This window comes from Saccostrea cucullata, unplaced genomic scaffold, assembly GCF_032062105.1.
Source record: "Saccostrea cucullata isolate Sc308-1 unplaced genomic scaffold, CSIRO_AGI_Scuc_v1 ctg393, whole genome shotgun sequence".
NCBI lineage: Eukaryota > Metazoa > Mollusca > Bivalvia > Ostreida > Ostreidae > Saccostrea > Saccostrea cuccullata.
The window spans coordinates 172,316-191,000 of NW_026929586.1; the positions used below are offsets into that span (position 1 = coordinate 172,316).

Sequence of the window (18,685 nt, forward strand, 5' to 3'; positions counted from 1 at the left end):
CCCCCACCTCCCTGTTTGATTTTAAAAAAAAAAATGATCTTAAATCAAGGGAAACGTCTCTTGCATGTTAAAATTGCAGTCCAAAGACCCCTTCCACCCCAATCCCCAATGCTTTGAAATTCCTGGATCCGCCGCTGTTGACAATGCTGCAGTCATTTATTTAATTATGAATAAAAATGAATTCTTTGCTTAATTAGATTTTGTTTATAATCCTATACTGAAACCCGTAAAGTTTACAGTATTTCAATTGTTACCAGAAGGGAATTACATTTATACGATTTTTTTTCTATTCCTGAGTTTCAGCTTTTAAAAGCTCACTCAAATACGTTTTACCAGCTGCAACAGAATTTTAAGAATTTTAAAATTAACTAAAGGTGTTAATGATAGCATTTAGCTTTTTTATATTTCATACTGTGTAAATATTTGACATTATTAACGGATCAGTTCAGCATTTTTATTGTTTTTCCTGACCAGACTCATTGTATCATCTACAGGTCCTCAAATTTAGGATCGGGGGTATTTCCATCGATATCCTTATTACTTGAAAAAAAAAAAGATTTATAAGTTATATATCCAAAATAATTTATGCAGGAAATTAGCCGAATTGTATTCATTTATTTTCATTTCCATTGGATATTTGATTTTGATTTTTTTTTTCAAATTAAGCAATCCACTGTACTACATGATAGAGTTGGCACCCATGTGTTTGATCTTTTACTTTAAAGGTCATCGGGCTCGGGTTTCATATAATTAAAAACACAGTAAACATTGGACTTTGTCCAGGTCAGGCAGGTGGGATTTGAGAAAAACAGCCAGTGAAATAAAGTTTGGAGAATCTTAACGGTTTACAGAGTCAAACTCAGTATGGCAGATGATGATACGTTGAGAAAAGGTATCTTTTATATTTCCTTTTACTTTTAACATTAAAAAAAACTTTAAACATAGGAATATGTATCTTTTGTTTACCTTTCGAATTTGTTTGACCCAACCGTGATAACGTTGACCATTCAATGTATTTGTTTTAAATAAGAAAAGAGGTAACCCCCAGCCCCTATTATTTTGCATTACTAGTATGGTTTTTTTTTTTTTTTTTTTTTTTTTTTGTATCTTCAAATGTAATCGAAATATTTTCCTGATAGATTATGCAGATTATACTTGAGATAATTATTACTAGCAGTAGCACCGACAGTTGCCCCCCCCCCCCCCCCCGATATGTACTTGTATATATTAAGGGCCTTCCGAATTTTGCTTCTTTTATGAATTATTCATATTTATGAAGATCCTTCTTCTTTATTTATTTATTTTTTTTTTACACAGTACTTATTTCGCGTTGAAGTTGAATTCTTATATAAATGCAATATCAACAAATGCTAATAAAAATAAATCTTGAAAAACAAACTCAGAAGTCGTAGATACATATCGATAAAATTATGTCTGTGGTATTTAAGATGCATGGAAATGGAGATGCTTATGGTGATATATAATTTTTTTTTGTTAATGTGCGGATGCTAGCATTCTTTATCTTATTTTGATTAAATACTAGTATATTGCTAGGCGAACAAGATGTTTTTGTGAAACACTGATGCCCCCGTTTGACAACATAGCAAAGGTTAAGCTTTTTAAATGCAGATCAACTTTTTAAAGCCTTTTCACAAGAAATACAAAAATATAAAACCCTGGCACCACCCGTTCAAAGGTGATGACCAAGGTGAACATTTTTAAATGTAGGACAAATTCCAGGCTCAAGGTCTAAAGAAACCTTGTCTCAAAGATTACTTATAATTACATTGTAGGTCAAACGTGAAGGCCTAAGGGCCAAAGTTGTTGATATTCAATGAAAGGTCTTGTCAAAAGGATTACATATGTGAAAGGTCCTGTCACAAGAAATACACATGTGAAATATGAGAGTCATAGCTGCACTATATCAAAAGTTGTGAGTAACGTTGAAGCTTTTGCTGACAAACAGACAGACAGAGATACTACCAGACAGCTAGACAGACAGACGGACAGCTAGACAGCTAGACAGACAGTCAGAGAGACAGCTAGACAGACGGACGGACACGACAAAAACTATATATCCCTGAAACTTCGTTTACGGGGGCATAAAAAAATTAAGGGGCGATGTGACTGTATTTTTCCGTGTTTAAAATAAAAAAAAAACTTGAAAGGTCCTGAGATATTTTCTAAGTACACTTTGCCTGTTTGGTTTTGAAAAAAACGTGTTTATGCTTTCCACATGGAACTTGATATAACCAACCATCCAACCAAACTTACATGAACCAGTAAATTTGATGAATACCGTATCAATTTATTGTATTAAGAGGGAATACTTTGGAGCATTGAAATGAAATGTTTAATTCATTTTATTAGGCCTCATTCATTTGTTATTTTTTTTAGGGGTTCGGATGAACTTGTCGGCATGGATAGATAAACTAAGATGTGGCGGTGATATAGAGAGACAACAATTCTTCAAAAAGAAATTTATAGAGAGGCTCCGAACGTCTCCCGTTGCTATAGAAACAGACAAAGCCAATGAACAACATTATGAAGTTCCAACAGAGTTCTTCAAAACGGTAAGTTTTAAAATACAAGTGTCTGAAAGCTCTCCAAGCCTAGTACATTACATTTGCATGGTTTCGGGGGGGGGGGGGGGGGGGAGCGTCACCACAAATAGAATTCTGGGCTCAATTAACTTGAGCAATGATCTTTTATTTATAAAAAGATTAATACATTTTAGATATTATGGTTAAATTTTTAGAAGAATATGCACCTTTTCACAATGACAATTTTTGTTTTTCAAAATTTATCATTTCAGTATACATTTTTTTATCACAGGTGCTTGGACCTCGATTAAAGTACAGCGGTTGTATTTGGAATGATGGTGTTCATGATCTAGCAGAGGGTAAAGTTTAAAAAAAAATATTAACTCAAGTATCCCCCCCCCCCGAAAAAAACTGCTCTCATTTCAGAAATCCAAGGTACATTTTATGATGTATTGAAATGCATAGGAAATGTGGGAAAAATGATCTCGGCAATGCACTTATATGTGCACAACATGCACATGTATTATTATCAAAACTTAAGCACTGTTATTGAATACTATAGTAAGTTAAAAAAAAAAAAAAAAAAAAAAATAAAATAATTCTTATCAGCCTTATTTCATGTCATTTTTTCTTGTGTAAAATAAATTTTCACCAAGATACTAGTTACCCCTTTAAAACCGTTGCTCCGAGATTGTCTTATTGATCAGTTGCACCTGAGATGATAAAGACGTACTCTCTCTAAGCCATGACCAAAACAATATGAAAGCATGGTCCAACAATTTTATTCACAGATGATCAAAGGATATTTTTTTAGAACCGTTTTATACAATGCAAAAATATAAAACAGATAAGGAAAAGGAACAGTGAATCAGAAGTCAACCCCCCAAAAATCTACAAACAATTCTTAACAGGGCATAAAAATGACCCCCCTCCCACCCCCCACCCCCCCATCCCCTTCCCCGAAATTTTAGAGGTGGAATCAATCATTAGCCTTTGAGGACCAAACATCCCGGGTTGACCGGTCGTACAGTTGTAATTGTCATAATTCCTATGCACATGTATTGATCAGTTAGAAAGATGACTATTTAGTCAGATTAATTATGGTATACATTGTACATGTGAACGATTTATTACACCCCTTGCTTGAAAAGTGGGAGGGTATACTGTAATCGGGATGTCCCTCCGTCCGTCCGTCTGTCTTTTACGCTTTGGGGTACCCATCTCTTATCCGCAACTCCTCTTATACCACAGAGTGAAATTTAATGAAACTTTCACAGAATCTTTATTACATATTGCCATTGTGCACCTCCTATTTTACTTTTTGATCCGACTCATATTTTGGGTTTCCTGGCCACAGCAAACCATGGACTTTGCCATTATAACCATATGGGAGGCGGGGGATATCATTTAGTGAGCTCATTGCTCACAGTACCTCTATATGCAATATCTAATTCTCGTTGTAGCTGAAGAGGTTTCATTAAAGTTGTATTGTGAGCGGTCAAAAGTCGAAGATGGACACAGCATACTGGTAAGTTTGTATCAAGAGGATAGATGATCATAATTATACTCCTCGCTTGAAAAGCGGGAGGGCATATAGTAATCGGGATGTCCGTCCGTCTGTTACGCTTTGGGGAAGCCATTTTTTATCTGCAACTCCTCTCATACTACTGAATGAAATTTGATGAGACTTTTACAGAATCTTGATTATGTATCGCCATTGTGCACCTACTATTTTACTTTTTGATCCTATACATATTTTGTATTTCCCAAAGCAAAACATGGACACAGTCATTATATTCATATTAGAGGCGGGGGTATCATTTAGTGAGCTTATTGCTCACAGTTCCTCTAGTTTATTATGAAATGCATATGCCTAAAATCTGAACATTTTCCACTTGTTGAAATATTTGGAAAATCCTGTTTCAATTACAAAGCAATAATGAAATACATTCCAGTGTGTAAATTTATAAACCTTGATTAAAACAGTTTTCACATAATAATCTGCGTTTTTTGAGTTCAATTAAATAAAGATTGTTAAATTTTCTCTAAGAATTATTTTACTATCTGAAAATATTGATTAAAATTCAGTAAACACAGAGATCTATTTTAAAAATCGGATATCGATAGTATATATATTGCGTGCCGTCGCGATACCTGCGGCGCATGTTTGAAATATACTGAAAGTAAGCAAAGACATGCTTTTTAAAAAAACCCTTATTTAAAAGATCAATTTGTATTCATTTTTAAAAAATTGTTTCTTTAATCTTTTTGATGAATCAATTTCTAGTGCTATTTTGGCTTTAAAAAACGAATTAAAAACAAACATGTAAAACTATGCGATTTGTCTTAACGAATGCAAGGAAACAACCGGATTGCATATGCTGATTTTTTCATTGATGTTGTTCATGTTGTTAAAATATTTTATTTACGTAAATACTACCTTTATGTTCATACATGAACATGTAAGCACATCCATACATAAGAGGCGCGTCTAACAATTTTGATGAATATAACGACATTCGTGACTTTCAAGTTTTGGACCCTAGCTTCGTTTAAAAAGGGGGTAGGGATGAATTACAATTGGTTTACAATTTTACAAGATCTTCTATTCCTGCAAATTTCTACAATAATTTGTTCATCGTTTGCCCTGAATTCTCATCGTTTGGTTGAATCCAACACTTCGAGCCAACTTAATAACATTTCTTTTCATTTTTTTTATTAACTGACATTTATGCCTATCGATGGTGAATTAAATTTGATTTAAAATTATATTGATTATTTTAAAGTCATTTTTCATTAAAGGATTTGGGTTGTGGATGGGGATCATTTGGCCTTTACGTCTTGCAGCACTATCCTCGATGTCACGTGACATGTGTATCAAATTCGAATACGCAGAGACAGTTTATAGAAAATCAGGGGCTCACGATGGGGGTATCAGACAGACTCCAGTGTATTACAGCGGACGCCAACGACTTCTCAACACAGAAGCGGTTCGACAGGATTGTCTCCATAGAAATGTTTGAGGTATGCATCTTCACTGCAGGAAATGTATCATTTTAACAATGATTTAAACGATCATTTTACAATAACATTTTTGCTGTATGTAGTTTTATATATTAAGAGTCATTCTCTGCAAGAATCAAAGAATTTAGAAAAAAGTTGGAAATGGTACATCACAGATTTTGCTGATTTTTTGCATGCAATGTAGAAACACCATGTATAGAACATTTTTGGGGTTATTTTTTTATTTTGAGTCCCGGTTGCCATGGTAACCAAAACCACCATTTTGAGGCCAAAAATACGGAGCAACCTACTGAAAGTATACAATCTTCATCATAAATTTCTATTTTCTGAATTTTATTTACAGATTTAATTGTTGCCTACTCTGATAGAATATTTGTTGCAGTAACTACAACAACTGATGAAACTATTCAGTAGTTCGTCATAAAAGAGTTGTCTTTCAGTGAAAAATGTGAATTTTTCAAATTTTAACAAATTTGAAAAAATGTCAATTTTCAGCATTTTCTAAGCGTAGTAGCAAGAAAACGCGGGCAATCCACAACAAACAACTACCATCACTGGAAAGGTCATTCCTTACTCAACAAAATATAAAATTTCTAGAATGGTAATATTTCTTAGAATAAAATAAAACGAAAATGAAAACGGTTGCTATGGAGATTTTGGATGAATTTGTAGATTCAACATTTGGCTCCTTTTTGTACATATAGCTTTAAAAAAAAAATCAAAAGTCAAACAAATCAAACTACTAAACCTCATAATTTCAAAATAAAATGATAAAAATGTAAATTCATAAATTAAACAAAAATAATGTGTTACTATAGCAACCAAAAAGTTAGAAAAAATCACTGTAGCTATTGGCGTTTTCATTATGCAGAATCTGTGGCCTCAGTGCATTATTTTAATTTCTTCAATAAATAGATAACACTTATCATATTTGTTATTTCACTTAAATGTACAAATAAAAAAAAAAAGTAATAAATAAAAATTTAGGCGTCCCAAATCACGTTGCTATGGTAACCAAATAGTTTTTTAACACTTCCTTATAATGGTTGCTATCACATATATTGTGATATTGATAAGTATACAATGGATATTATAAAAGCTTCATTCGTGATTTTTTCTCTTTTTCAGTAAAATAAATTGAATTTAATTGTATTTTACTAAATATCAAAATAGTAATTCATAATTTATTTTAAAAATGGTTGCTATGGCAGCCAATAGTTCAGGAAAATCCTTATCATTGATATGTTTAATTTTCAAAATCTACTGCTTTATTGCCCGATTATATTTCTTCCTCAATGAAATAAATTCCACAAACCATGCAAACCGTTGAATGTCATTTCACTAACATGAAAATAGAAATTCATAATTTTATTTAAAAAACAGTTGCTATGGTAACCAAATAATCGAGGAAAAATCCAAATAATTATTGATGTACCAGTATACAAAACTCATTAAACTGCCACCAATGTTTGATTATACTTCTAATTTATTTAGCGGGACAAAAAACAGATGAACCCAAACTTAAACCGATCACATATATCTGAATTACTGCAGCAGGAGTTGTTTCCATGGAAACAATAAATACCTACATAAAATCATGACCGATCTTTTGGAAGGAACTTGTTTTATTAATTTAAACAAATATAGTTTATATACACATGTTTTAACCTGTAGATGCACTTCTTAGTTTAAGTAGGACAAGCACATAGTCAAGAGTGCCCCCCCCCCTCCTCGATTCAACTTGTTCTTGATGTTGTTCAAATGATATTTTGCTGCTCCTTTCGCAAGGGATTATTATACCACCGCTACGAAGGAGAGGGCGGTATACTGATTTACCTTTGTGTGTCAGTCCGTTCGTCTGTCTGTCTGCCTGTGTGTTTGTATGTAGCAAGTGTTTGGTTGCAGTTTTCTCAGCAACTCAGCTATTCATTGAAGATGCTTGAAATTTTAGCACAGTGTTTGCTTAGGCATGCCATATGCATGGTGGGTAACATTTGAGGTTAAATCTGATGTCAACTTTCTTGTTTATCCGCGTGTCAGACACTGTCTGTCCGTACCATACATAAACAAGCATTCTGAGAGTATTGCATAAGCAATACATGTCCCCTACCGGGTTCCCCTTTTCGAAACTGAGTTTTTCTTCAGGATGTCATTTAATAATATGCAAAAGTTATGTCCAAGGTAAAACTGCTTGATTTTGAGGTTGTAGATAAAACAATCCACATTAAGACAAAAACTCATTTTTCCAACGTCTTTTTCTCGCTTCTTATTTATGTCGACCATCGGAAGTTAGCGCAGCATGAAGCCAATCTCAATTAAACGAATGTGAAAAATTCAAAATGCCATTATTCTATCAAAAACCAATGAAGCGATGCGAAATTCAAACTTGATGTGTAACTCACCAAGATACACCCACATACCAAAATTCAGCTCAATATCTGCAAGCGTTTAAAAAAAAAGTGCGGAAAACCAAGTGGGACGTACAGACTGGCAGACAGACGGGGACAGACAGACGGACAGCTGGACAGACGCAGAGGAAACCTATAGTCCCCTCCGATTTCACTGGTAGGGGACTAAAACAATTCGTTGAAGTTTTCCCAGCAGAGATAAGTGTCTTTCATACACATTAAGAATGACAATCAAAATTCAGAATGTATTTTAAAGATTTTGTGATTTTGTTCTTCCTCATAATTAAGGCAAAGGGTTAAAATAAGTATTAGGGAAAGTGCAATTATGCAGATGGAGAGCATATAATTACAAACCACCACCGCTCTTATTAGGTCCAGAACACTGTCCGTAGGGGCTATGCCCCTGGGAGTGAACTCCCTGTAAGCTTTTGAAATTCAATCAACAGAGAACCTCATTTTGACTCAAAGTGAGAAAAGTATAATTATCTGAAATAGTTTTCTGGAGGGGGGGGGGGGCAATAAAGTGTTACCAGATCCTCCTCCAATATGTTAAAAAAAGGGGGGCTTGATTTATTTGCATTAATATTTTTTTCAAGTTAAATAACTTTTTTCTTTATCTAAAACTACTCAGTTTTTGGAAAGCTTCTAAAATATATTTTCCAGAACATAAAGTCTGTGATAAATGGAATACTGAGATGTCTTCATAAAATATGACAAAATCAAATATTTTTTTTTTCTCAGCTGTAATTTGGGCACATAAATCTATGATTTCAACAATGACCATTTTTACAAATCCCCAATTTCTGCATGTACGTGTATGGAACTCCTCTCCGCAGAAAATTGCCATATTTCCCTATAAACCTTAATGTATTCCTTCATTACATATTGCTTCATTATACATTGTTTCAGTAAAGTGTAGTAGTGTACACATTGTATTATAAATTTGGCTTAAATTCAATTGTGACAGTATTTGCTATGACTAGAAATCTTATTTATTTTTTCTTTAATGCAATAAAATAATCTGATGTTATTTTAATTTTTGCAATAATTTCAAGTTCCTAAATGAAAGGGCACATTCACCAACGATCATCGATCATCGATCCCCATTAAAAAAAAAAAAAACTTGCATCATCAGCCTTGCACAGATTGAAATCTAAAAGAAAATTGCAGATTTGTCCCGTGTTCAGTTTAACGATGTGATTTCATAAGCTCAACATGTAAAATAAAAAAAAAATAATTACCGGTAATTTAAAAAAAATGATAAATAAGTAAAATTAATTCTTTAAAAAATTGATGAAATACCTTGCATGACAATAACTTTTTAACCCCAACCCCCTCTCCTTTTTTTCAAGCACACAATTAAAAAGCTGTTAGGAGGTATTTAGCTTTTGTCATATACAGAATTGCTTTAGTTTAATTCGGTTTTTAAAATAACATATGATTTTTATTGAGGCCAAAATAAAATAAAAGTTTGTTTGGAATTGCCTCCCGCCTCATTGAAATGCCCCCTCCTGAAAAAATTTTATTGACCAAAAGTAGGAAGAATTTTTTTATTAAATCATTTATTGGGGGGGGGGGGCATTATACGTATCACATACACCAGACAAAACACTGAAATATCGTGTCAGATCTATGTAAAATTAAGTCTTTTTTAGTTGATTGTAGATACTTTTTTTTTAACCAGAAGTCTCTGTCGAGACTGAAGCTCTACTGGTTTGTACTTATAGCAAAGGAAGAGAAAAGTACTTAAGCAGTTGGAAATTGAAACTTTTCAACAGATAGATAGAATAATTATCCTTGATTAAGTCTCTTTATGTTCTTAGTGCAGTCTACTTGCATGCAACATTTATATTATAATCAGACTAAAATTGTATTTGGAGTAGCATTTTGAAAGAATTTCACAGAAATTTCTATTATTAGTAACCACGGCAACACCGTTCATCGAAATCAAAAACCGCTACACAGAATTATGTATCTTACTGTAGTCTACTTGTGTGCCAAGTTATATTGAAATCAGACTAAAACTGTAGAAGGAGTAGCATTTTGAAAGAATTTCACAGAAATTTCTATTTTTAGTAACCACGGCAACACCGTTCATCGAAATCAAAAACCGATACATAAAATTGTGTATCTTAGTGTAGTCTACTTGTGTGCCAAGTTATATTGAAATCAGACTAAAACTGTAGGAGGAGTAGCATTTTGAAAGAATTTCACAGAAATTTCTATTTTTAGTAACCACGGCAACACCGTTCATCGAAATCAAAAACCAATAAACAGAATTATGTATCTTAGTGTAGTCTACTTGTGTGCCAAGTTATATTGAAATCAGACTAAAACTGTAGAAGGAGTAGCATTTTGAAAGAATTTCACAGAAATTTCTATTTTTAGTAACCACGGCAACACCGTTCATCGAAATCAAAAACTGATACACAGAATTATGTATCTTATTGTAGTCTACTTGTGAACCAAATTGTATTGAAATCAGACTAAAACTGTAGAAGGAGTAGCATTTTGAAAGAATTTCACAGAAATTTCTATTTTTAGTAACCACGGCAACACCGTTCATCGAAATCAAAAACTGATAGACAGAATTATGTATCTTAGTGTAGTCTACTTGTGTGCCAAGTTATATTGTAATCAGACTAAAACTGTAGAAGGAGTAGCATTTTGAAAGAATTTCACAGAAATTTCTATTTTTAGTAACCACGGCAACACCGTTCATCGAAATCAGAAACCGATACACAGAATTGTGTATCTTAGTGTAGTCTACTTGTGTGCCAAGTTATATTGTAATCAGACTAAAACTGTAGGAGGAGTAGCATTTTGAAAGAATTTCACAGAAATTTCTATTTTTGTCATATATATTGTCATATATTGAAATTGGACCAAAACTGTAGGAGGAGTAGCATTTTGAAAAATTGTTTACAGACAGACAGACAGACAGACGGACAGACAGACAGCTAGACAGACGGACGGACGACGGACGCATTACTATCGCATAAGCTCTTCTGGTCTCTGACCAGTAGAGCTAAAAATCAGAAAATGTATTGGCTGTTTACTGATATTATCAAAAATTTTCAATTAAAAAAAAAATGATTTCCCTCCCTCCTGTGTCTGAAACCCATCAGGCGGCAATTCCAAACAAACAATTTTTAAAGGATGGCCTGACAGATGGTTCATATAATTTTCATCAACATCTGATTTTAATAAGATTGATAATATGCCTAAACTATTAATGATATAATTAGAATCATGTCATTATTTATGCTTTGGGTACTTTAAAGTTATTTTTATAATAAATAGTCATGCCCTATTATTAATAAACTCGTACAAAATATGTGTAACTTTCTATGTACGTAGTAAATATTTCATTGGTACTTACCTAGTGCTTCTTATTGTCATGTATATTTCTTCATCACAACCTTATTATCCCACCCTTAGTGCTGAAGTCCATTTAACTGACGATACCTACTTTTTTTTTTAAACTTTTTTCATTGATGCAGCACTTGTCACATAGGCAGGAATTTCATAGGATGCAATCCATTTTTAAGTTTATCTATCACATCTATACACAAACATGTATATCTCTCAGACACAGTAAAGCCTGAACAATCATTTAACTATGGTTAATTATAAAGACTTCACAAGTTGGATTAAAACCCCTGAAAATATCCAAAACAGACGGTATTTACTCCTCAAAGTTGTTTCTGCTGTGTACTTTCACTTTCATTTTCATCGATTAAAGCAAAAGATTTCCGAAAAGGGAAATAACTCTTGACAAAAATGTGTAAATTTAGAGATTTTTACAAACTTTACAATGAATTTATTTTCTTAAAGTAAATATTACCACTCCAGTTTTTGTCCCCCGCTTTCGCGAAAGCGAGGGGACATTAAATCTCATTCGTCTGTCCGTCCGTCCGTCTAGCTGTCCGTCTGTCCGTCAGTCTGTCCGTCACAAAAACTTTAACCTTGCCCATAACTTTTGATTTACTGGAGCTATGATTTTCATATTTCATATGTGTATTCCTTGTGATAAGACCTTTCTTTGGGTACCACCAAATTTGACCTTTTGACCTTGACCTTGGAGTTTGACCAACTTTTACTCAAAATTTCCAAACATTTACTTTGGCCATAACTTTTGAATGGTAGGTACTAGGACTTTCATATTTCAAATATTTATTCTTTGGGACAAGACCTTTCATTGGATACCAACAACATTGACCTTTTGACCTTGACCTTGGAAATCTTACGTACTTATGAAAAAACTATAACCTTGACCATAATTTTTGAACGGTAAGGGCTATGGCTTTTATACTTCACATAAGTTATTCTTGTAAAAAGACCTTTCATTTGGATACCAAGAACTTTGTCCTTTTGACCTTGACCTTGGAGTTCTAACTACTTTTTAAGAATTATAACATTGGTCACAACTTTTGAACAGTAGATTCAAGGACTTTTATATTTCACTTATGTATTCTTTGTGGCAAGACCTTTCATTGGATACCAACAACTTTGACCTTTTAACCTTGACCTTAGAGATTTACGTACTTCTGAAAAACTTTAACCTTGACCATAACTTTTAAACGGTAAGAGCTAGGGCTTTCGTACTTCACGTATGTAATCCCTGTGAGAAGGCCTTTCATTGCATACCAAGAACTTTGACCCTTTGACCTTGACCTTGGAGTTTAAACTACTTTTTAAAAACTTTAACCTTGGTCACAACTTTTGAACGGTACAAACTAGGACTATCATATTTTAAATATTTATATTCTTTGTGGCAAGACTTTACATGTGATACCAATAACTTGGACCTTTTGACCTTGAACCTAAAAAATAATATTTCGCCCACAAAAACACCGAAAGCGGGGGACCACAATTCTTTGAATTTGCTTGTTTCATATGTTCTTCATAAATGTATAAGATGAAATTCAGAGCATCAGAATATTCCACCAGTGTCTGCGTTTTTTGTGTTCATTGTTATGTTCAACCCCCCTTTTTTAAGGCAATTTTTTATGTTATTTGGCATTTAACGACAGGTCCAAAAAAATTTTTTCAAGTTTTTTGTATAGAAAATACAAATTACAAATTATTTCAAAGGAAAAGCTAACAATAATTATCTTTATCTAATTAAATGTGCATTAATGGGAAGAAATATCATTTTAGGTATTTACCACCTATGTGCAAAAACAGGTAACCTGGTTGCCATGGAAACAAGACCAATTGATCACTTTTAATGATATTTTTGTAAATCGGGCTTATAATGTAATTATTTCCCCAAATTTCAGCAAAATCTGTGAAAATCGATTTCCAGCCCATTTTGATGCTTACAGAGAATGACTCTTAAGTATGCATCAAGTCAGTAACTCTTAGTATTGAAAGAGACAATTAGGATTACACATGTTCACTCAATGACTTGCTATAATTACTACATTAACAAGAATTCTAATATGCAAATTGATAATTTTTTTTTTTTTTCAATTAAACGTCTGTCATATAAATGTTTGAAATTATCTCTATTATTAAAAAAATATTTTAATAGCACAGGTACTACTCCTAAAATTCCTGTTTCACCGAGTGTTCTGTCAACTTTATAAGAGTACAGCACTATGTTATCTGGTATCTTTTATTTCAGCACATTAAGAAAAACAATCATTTTTTTGTCTATTATATCAGTCTTTTAAACTTGATCTGGTTGATATTACTTCTTCCAGCACATGGAGAACTCCAACGTCCTGTTCCAGCAAATTGTATGTCTACTATATAAGAATAAATATTGTCATATTTCGTTCATATTTATTTTTGTCAGCACGTGAAGAAATTCCCTTGTCTACTCTTAGGCCAATAAGAATTTTAAAATGATTTATCTTGATATTTTTCTTCTTCCAGCACAAGATAAACTTTAAGTCCTGCTCCAGCCATTTCATTGTCTATTATTATAAGACTTGTAAACTTGATCTGGATGGTATTTCTTCTTCCTGCACATAACTCCAATGATTCCCTTGTCTAACCTTAGGCTTATAAGAAAGCAATACTGATTCATCGAGATTTTTTTCTTCATCCAGCACATGAAGAACTCCTCCATCCTGTTTCAACATGCTCCTTGTCTAGTACATGTATATAACTTTTTAAACTGATTTATCTAGGTAATTTTTTTCTTCCAGCACACGAAGAACTTATTCCGTCCTGTTTCATCGTTTTCCTGTGTACTATATAAGAGTACAACACTTCGTTATTTTTGGTAATTTTTCTTCCAGGACACGAAGAACCACTCAGTCCTGTTCCATAGTTTTCCTGTGTACTATATAAGAGTACAACACTTCGTTATTTTGGTAATTCTTATTCCAGCACATGAAGAACTATTTTTTTTCAGCACATGAAGAACTACTCCGTCCTGTTTCAGCGTGTGTCCTCCTGGCTTAAGCCCTCGGGGAGGTTATTTATCCAGGTCCTCTGTCACCGCTACTTCCCCTACTCCTTTGACACCAAGCCTGGCTCTGACACAGAGTGGATGGCCAAGAACTTCTTTACCGGAGGGACAATGCCTTCTGTTGACCTTTTCCACTACTTCCAGGTAAACTGTCTTCAAGGATCTCCTTTACACTGCGCATTTAAAAGTACCAATTCCTTTGTAGATTTTGTTTTTAGAGTTATCCACCCTTGTATTTTAAACATTTAGGTCTTCTACTGAATTTATATTCAACGTAAGCATTGTTGAAACTTGACTAGTATTCAAAATCATTTTTGCAATGCTAACATATTTTCAAGACTGCTTTCCTCCTAAAGATTTTTCTTCAATTTAGCTTTGAATTATACAGTTCATCTTTTATCGTAACTTTATTGTAATTGTAAATGGTTTTGGAAGTACTTAAAATTTCAAAATACAAAAAAAAAAAAAAAAAAAAAAAAAAATCAATGGCGACGAAATTTGTATATATCAAATTTCTGTTACTGATTAGTATCAGAGACCTTGAATTTAAAATAATAAATAAAATTAAATATATTTAAATATATTTTATTATGTAAGTTAAATAAAAAAATATTTGGAATTTCTTTCCAGAGAGATGTTTACCTAGAGGATGAGTGGTTAATCAATGGTTGTAATTATAGTAAAACCCTAGAGGCCTGGTTAGCCACCATGGACAGACAGATGGACAAAGTGAAGCGAATTTTCACACAGACATACGGACAGGAGGCGGACAAACAGATATTTAACTGGAGATTGTTCTTTATCTTCTGTTCTGAGGTGTTTGGTTATGATGGCGGGAACGAATGGCATATAGCACAGTATTTATTCAAGAAACAACTGAACAGTTCTCTATAAACAGATATTTAGTGAGAGATATGTTAGATTTTAAACATATTAAATTGACGCATTTTTTTATTACTTGATCACCCCTAGCAAGATTATTTTTGGCTGGTGGCAAATGATATGTTAATTAATAGAGATAAAAAAGATGACTTTTTGACCATCTTTAAAAAAAGAAATTGGTTGCCCTGTCTAGACCTACGGACTAAGAATGACCCGACGTGATACTTTTTTTTTACATTGCAAGACACGAGATATTTTTGTTGTCATTTTACTTCCTCTTATCCCGCCAATAAATTTGTTGAAATTTTCTGAAAAAAAGATTTTCCCACCTACCAACCCAATAGTTTTACCCTGAGTCGGGAGAGGACAAACAATCGTTATTTTAAACGTGGTCTAATGAGGCATAAAAGAATCTAGCGATTGTTTTGAAATGTTTTGAAAAATTGACAATTAAAGACATTATTTATTGGTTTCAGTCTCTGTAAATTACAGTCATGAATGTATAACTTATAAGATGATAGAGATAGTACTGAGACAGACAGGGACACATTTATTAAGAGAAATACTGAGTAATAGATTTTATAGCGAAATAAAATGTTGGGATGATATTTTTTTCATCCCAAGCAGGTTATATTTTGACTGAATCTGATGTAAATTTTCTGATTGTTTGTTTTACGAAGTGACATATCAAACATTTTGTTATTGGTAGTGAAAAGAAAAATTGTGATAAATAAAGCCCATTAAACGGAACCGTCTACCATGCTTTGCAAAAAAACTATATGTACAAATATGTCTTATATTCCCCAGTGCTACATGAATTGATTCATATTTGAATTGTAATTTTATTCTATTTCATGTTATATGAATGTGTATTAATGATTGCTAGTTTACATTATTAAAATATTTATTTTCAATGCAAGTTATTTTTGTGCCATTTTTTTTAAAAGGTTCATATGCTGAAGTGTTTAAATATATATTGATTATTTGATTTCTGTCAACATGATTGATTTGCTTATTAGTTCTAAAACATATATACGATTTATTAATGTGCACTACATATATATATATATATATATATATATATATATATATATATATATATATATATATATATATATATTAAATACAAGAAACATTTTGTAAATAAAAGTTGGATAAATAAGGGTATATGCATGTGCTACATCTGTGATTTTTTTTAGGTGAAATAGGGAAAAATGTTATTACTTAATTAGGTTTCCTTTAAATGTCAAGCCTGTTGAATTTCAAGTATTTTCTTCTCAAATTTTGGATCTTTCATTGATTTTATTGTTAGATTACAATCTTTTTACACCGAGTATATAAAAATATCGAAGCTAAAAAATACAACAACATAAAACTGATACATTTTTATTTCTTAAAATAAATCTATAAAAAAAAAAAAAAAAAAAAAAAAAACTAAATAAAATACACACTGAAAAAGAATTTTTCAGAGATAACTGCAATAACGGGTCTTTGTAAAGCATAAACATTTGAAAGATTTCATTTGAAAGTCATCACATAAATTAAAGAACAAAGGGAATTTTCAAATGAATGCTGTAGTTATATTCACACCGTTCTGCGAAGCTTGCTTCATTTTTTCAACCTCAATGTTCGAAATAACCATAAGAAGTGAATTTATACTTAACGTGGTTGTTGATCATGTTGATCGACAAACAAGATTGAAGCTTTGCCTGATGTTTTTTAATGACCCACGCATTGTTCTTTAATTATTGATAAGGGTCAAATAATTTTTTGAAGGATTATTTAAAATGATAAAATATAGAAGATCTAACTCAAGAACATCACTGCAATAACTGTTTGATAAATAAACAATGATATGATCATAGTTATTCAATATCTCACGTATATTATCAAATCTTGTTCTGCCTATTCGATTGATGTCATCTGCTTCCTTATTGAAGCCAACATTGACCTTGAAATATCTCAACTGATTTATCAAGTCCATAATCTCTTCTCTATCTTCTGATGAACAAAATATAAAGCATTTATGTTTTTCTAAATCTACACAATTAACATATGTAAAAAATGCCCAAAAACAGAAAGGCATACATAACAAAAAAACGAAAATAATAAAATATTAATGATCAAAAGGATGAACTTAGAAACATCGCGTAGAGTGACCAAATATCGAGAAAACTGGACATAAAATAAAGCTTTTTCCTAAAGTTCATACCAGTAAACGGTGTCTAATATTTCAAAATGCCTTAGCAGAAACTCTGTATCATTCTTTATATCTTCTATGTGAAAATCTTGATATTTATCACTAGGTAAAACAATGACAGGATGTCCATGTATTTCAAGTACATTTTTTCTTTCAGTTTCGTTAAAGAGATCAATGCTATACTCAAGTGAATGAAAACCGAAAATTCCTCCTTGTGCACACAATGTCGAAAACATGAACTTTTGTTCGGACCGAGATTTATAGAATTCCGACTGAGTTTCAATTTTTTCAGAATACAAATAATGCAACCAGCTGTTCAGAGAACATGTACTTTGAGGGTATTTCAAAGTTTCCTCAATGAATGAAAACGGCTTGCCATTGATATCATGATAAAAAATAACTTATGAATTTTCCTGGACATGCAGCAATGGCCAATAAATAGATAACATGTTTCCAAGAGGAGCATAAAGGACTCTCGTCTTTTCTGTATCCAATTTTAAATAAAACGTTTTCAGCATTTTCTGATGTTGAGGCAATTCTTGGTAGGAATAATTAAATGGTGTCCTGTGTATTTCAGTTGTTTGTAGGCACCGATATTCACCTATGTCATCATTTACAACATAGCTAATTTGAAGGAGGCTTTGAATCACTTGCGTCTCTTGTGCAACCGTCTGTTCTATATGATATCTTTTGGAATCTGTGATCTCTTTTCCATCTTTCATTCATGATATGTAATGTCTCTCATTTTTGTTCCAGATACTTAACCAATAAGCACTAGTGCATTGGAAGCTAACCATTTCACTAATACTTCTGGAATAAATCTGTCTCTGTGCATGTGTCATATTAAATGTGGCATCAGTTGCCCAAGTCTTACTCAGCATTTGTTCAGCAGAATCAAATGAACCATTTTTAAAAGCACTACCATCATGTATAGTGGCAGTTGATTTCAATCCTTTGCTGTAGCTTCGAATAAGGTATGGCCAGGCATTATAATGCATAGGTAAAGAATTAACTAAAGCTATTGCCAGAATACACAACAGAAATACTTCCATAATAGAAGTGAGAGTATGGACATTAATTTCAAACTTGACATTACATTTGTAAAACTGCACCAGTCTCCGAAATATAAACTCTATACATTGTTGGAAGAACAGAAAGATATCATCCTTACAATGCCATAATATAACCCCACAAGTAAAAG

General features: G+C 32.5%; 1 protein-coding gene across 1 annotated transcript; it reads left to right on the forward strand.

The window, feature by feature from the left end:
* Positions 1-789: 789 nt before the first annotated feature.
* Positions 790-15,327, forward strand: LOC134281314 (uncharacterized). The gene is made up of 7 exons (XM_062763799.1): positions 790-892; positions 2,398-2,573; positions 2,836-2,902; positions 4,007-4,071; positions 5,346-5,567; positions 14,346-14,546; positions 15,033-15,327. Exons 1-7 carry the CDS (start codon positions 865-867, stop codon positions 15,294-15,296), a joined length of 1,023 nt encoding a protein of 340 aa, XP_062619783.1. The 5' UTR covers positions 790-864; the 3' UTR covers positions 15,297-15,327.
* The last annotated feature ends 3,358 nt before the right edge of the window (positions 15,328-18,685 follow it).

Coding starts and splice junctions, on each gene's coding strand:
- LOC134281314 (XM_062763799.1), top strand. CDS start 865: ATGGCAGATGATGATACGTTGAGAAAAG. Junction 2,903..4,006: donor TGTTCATGATCTAGCAGAGG/GTAAAGTTTAAA, acceptor TTCTCGTTGTAG/CTGAAGAGGTTTCATTAAAG. Junction 5,568..14,345: donor TCTCCATAGAAATGTTTGAG/GTATGCATCTTC, acceptor ATTTTTTTTCAG/CACATGAAGAACTACTCCGT.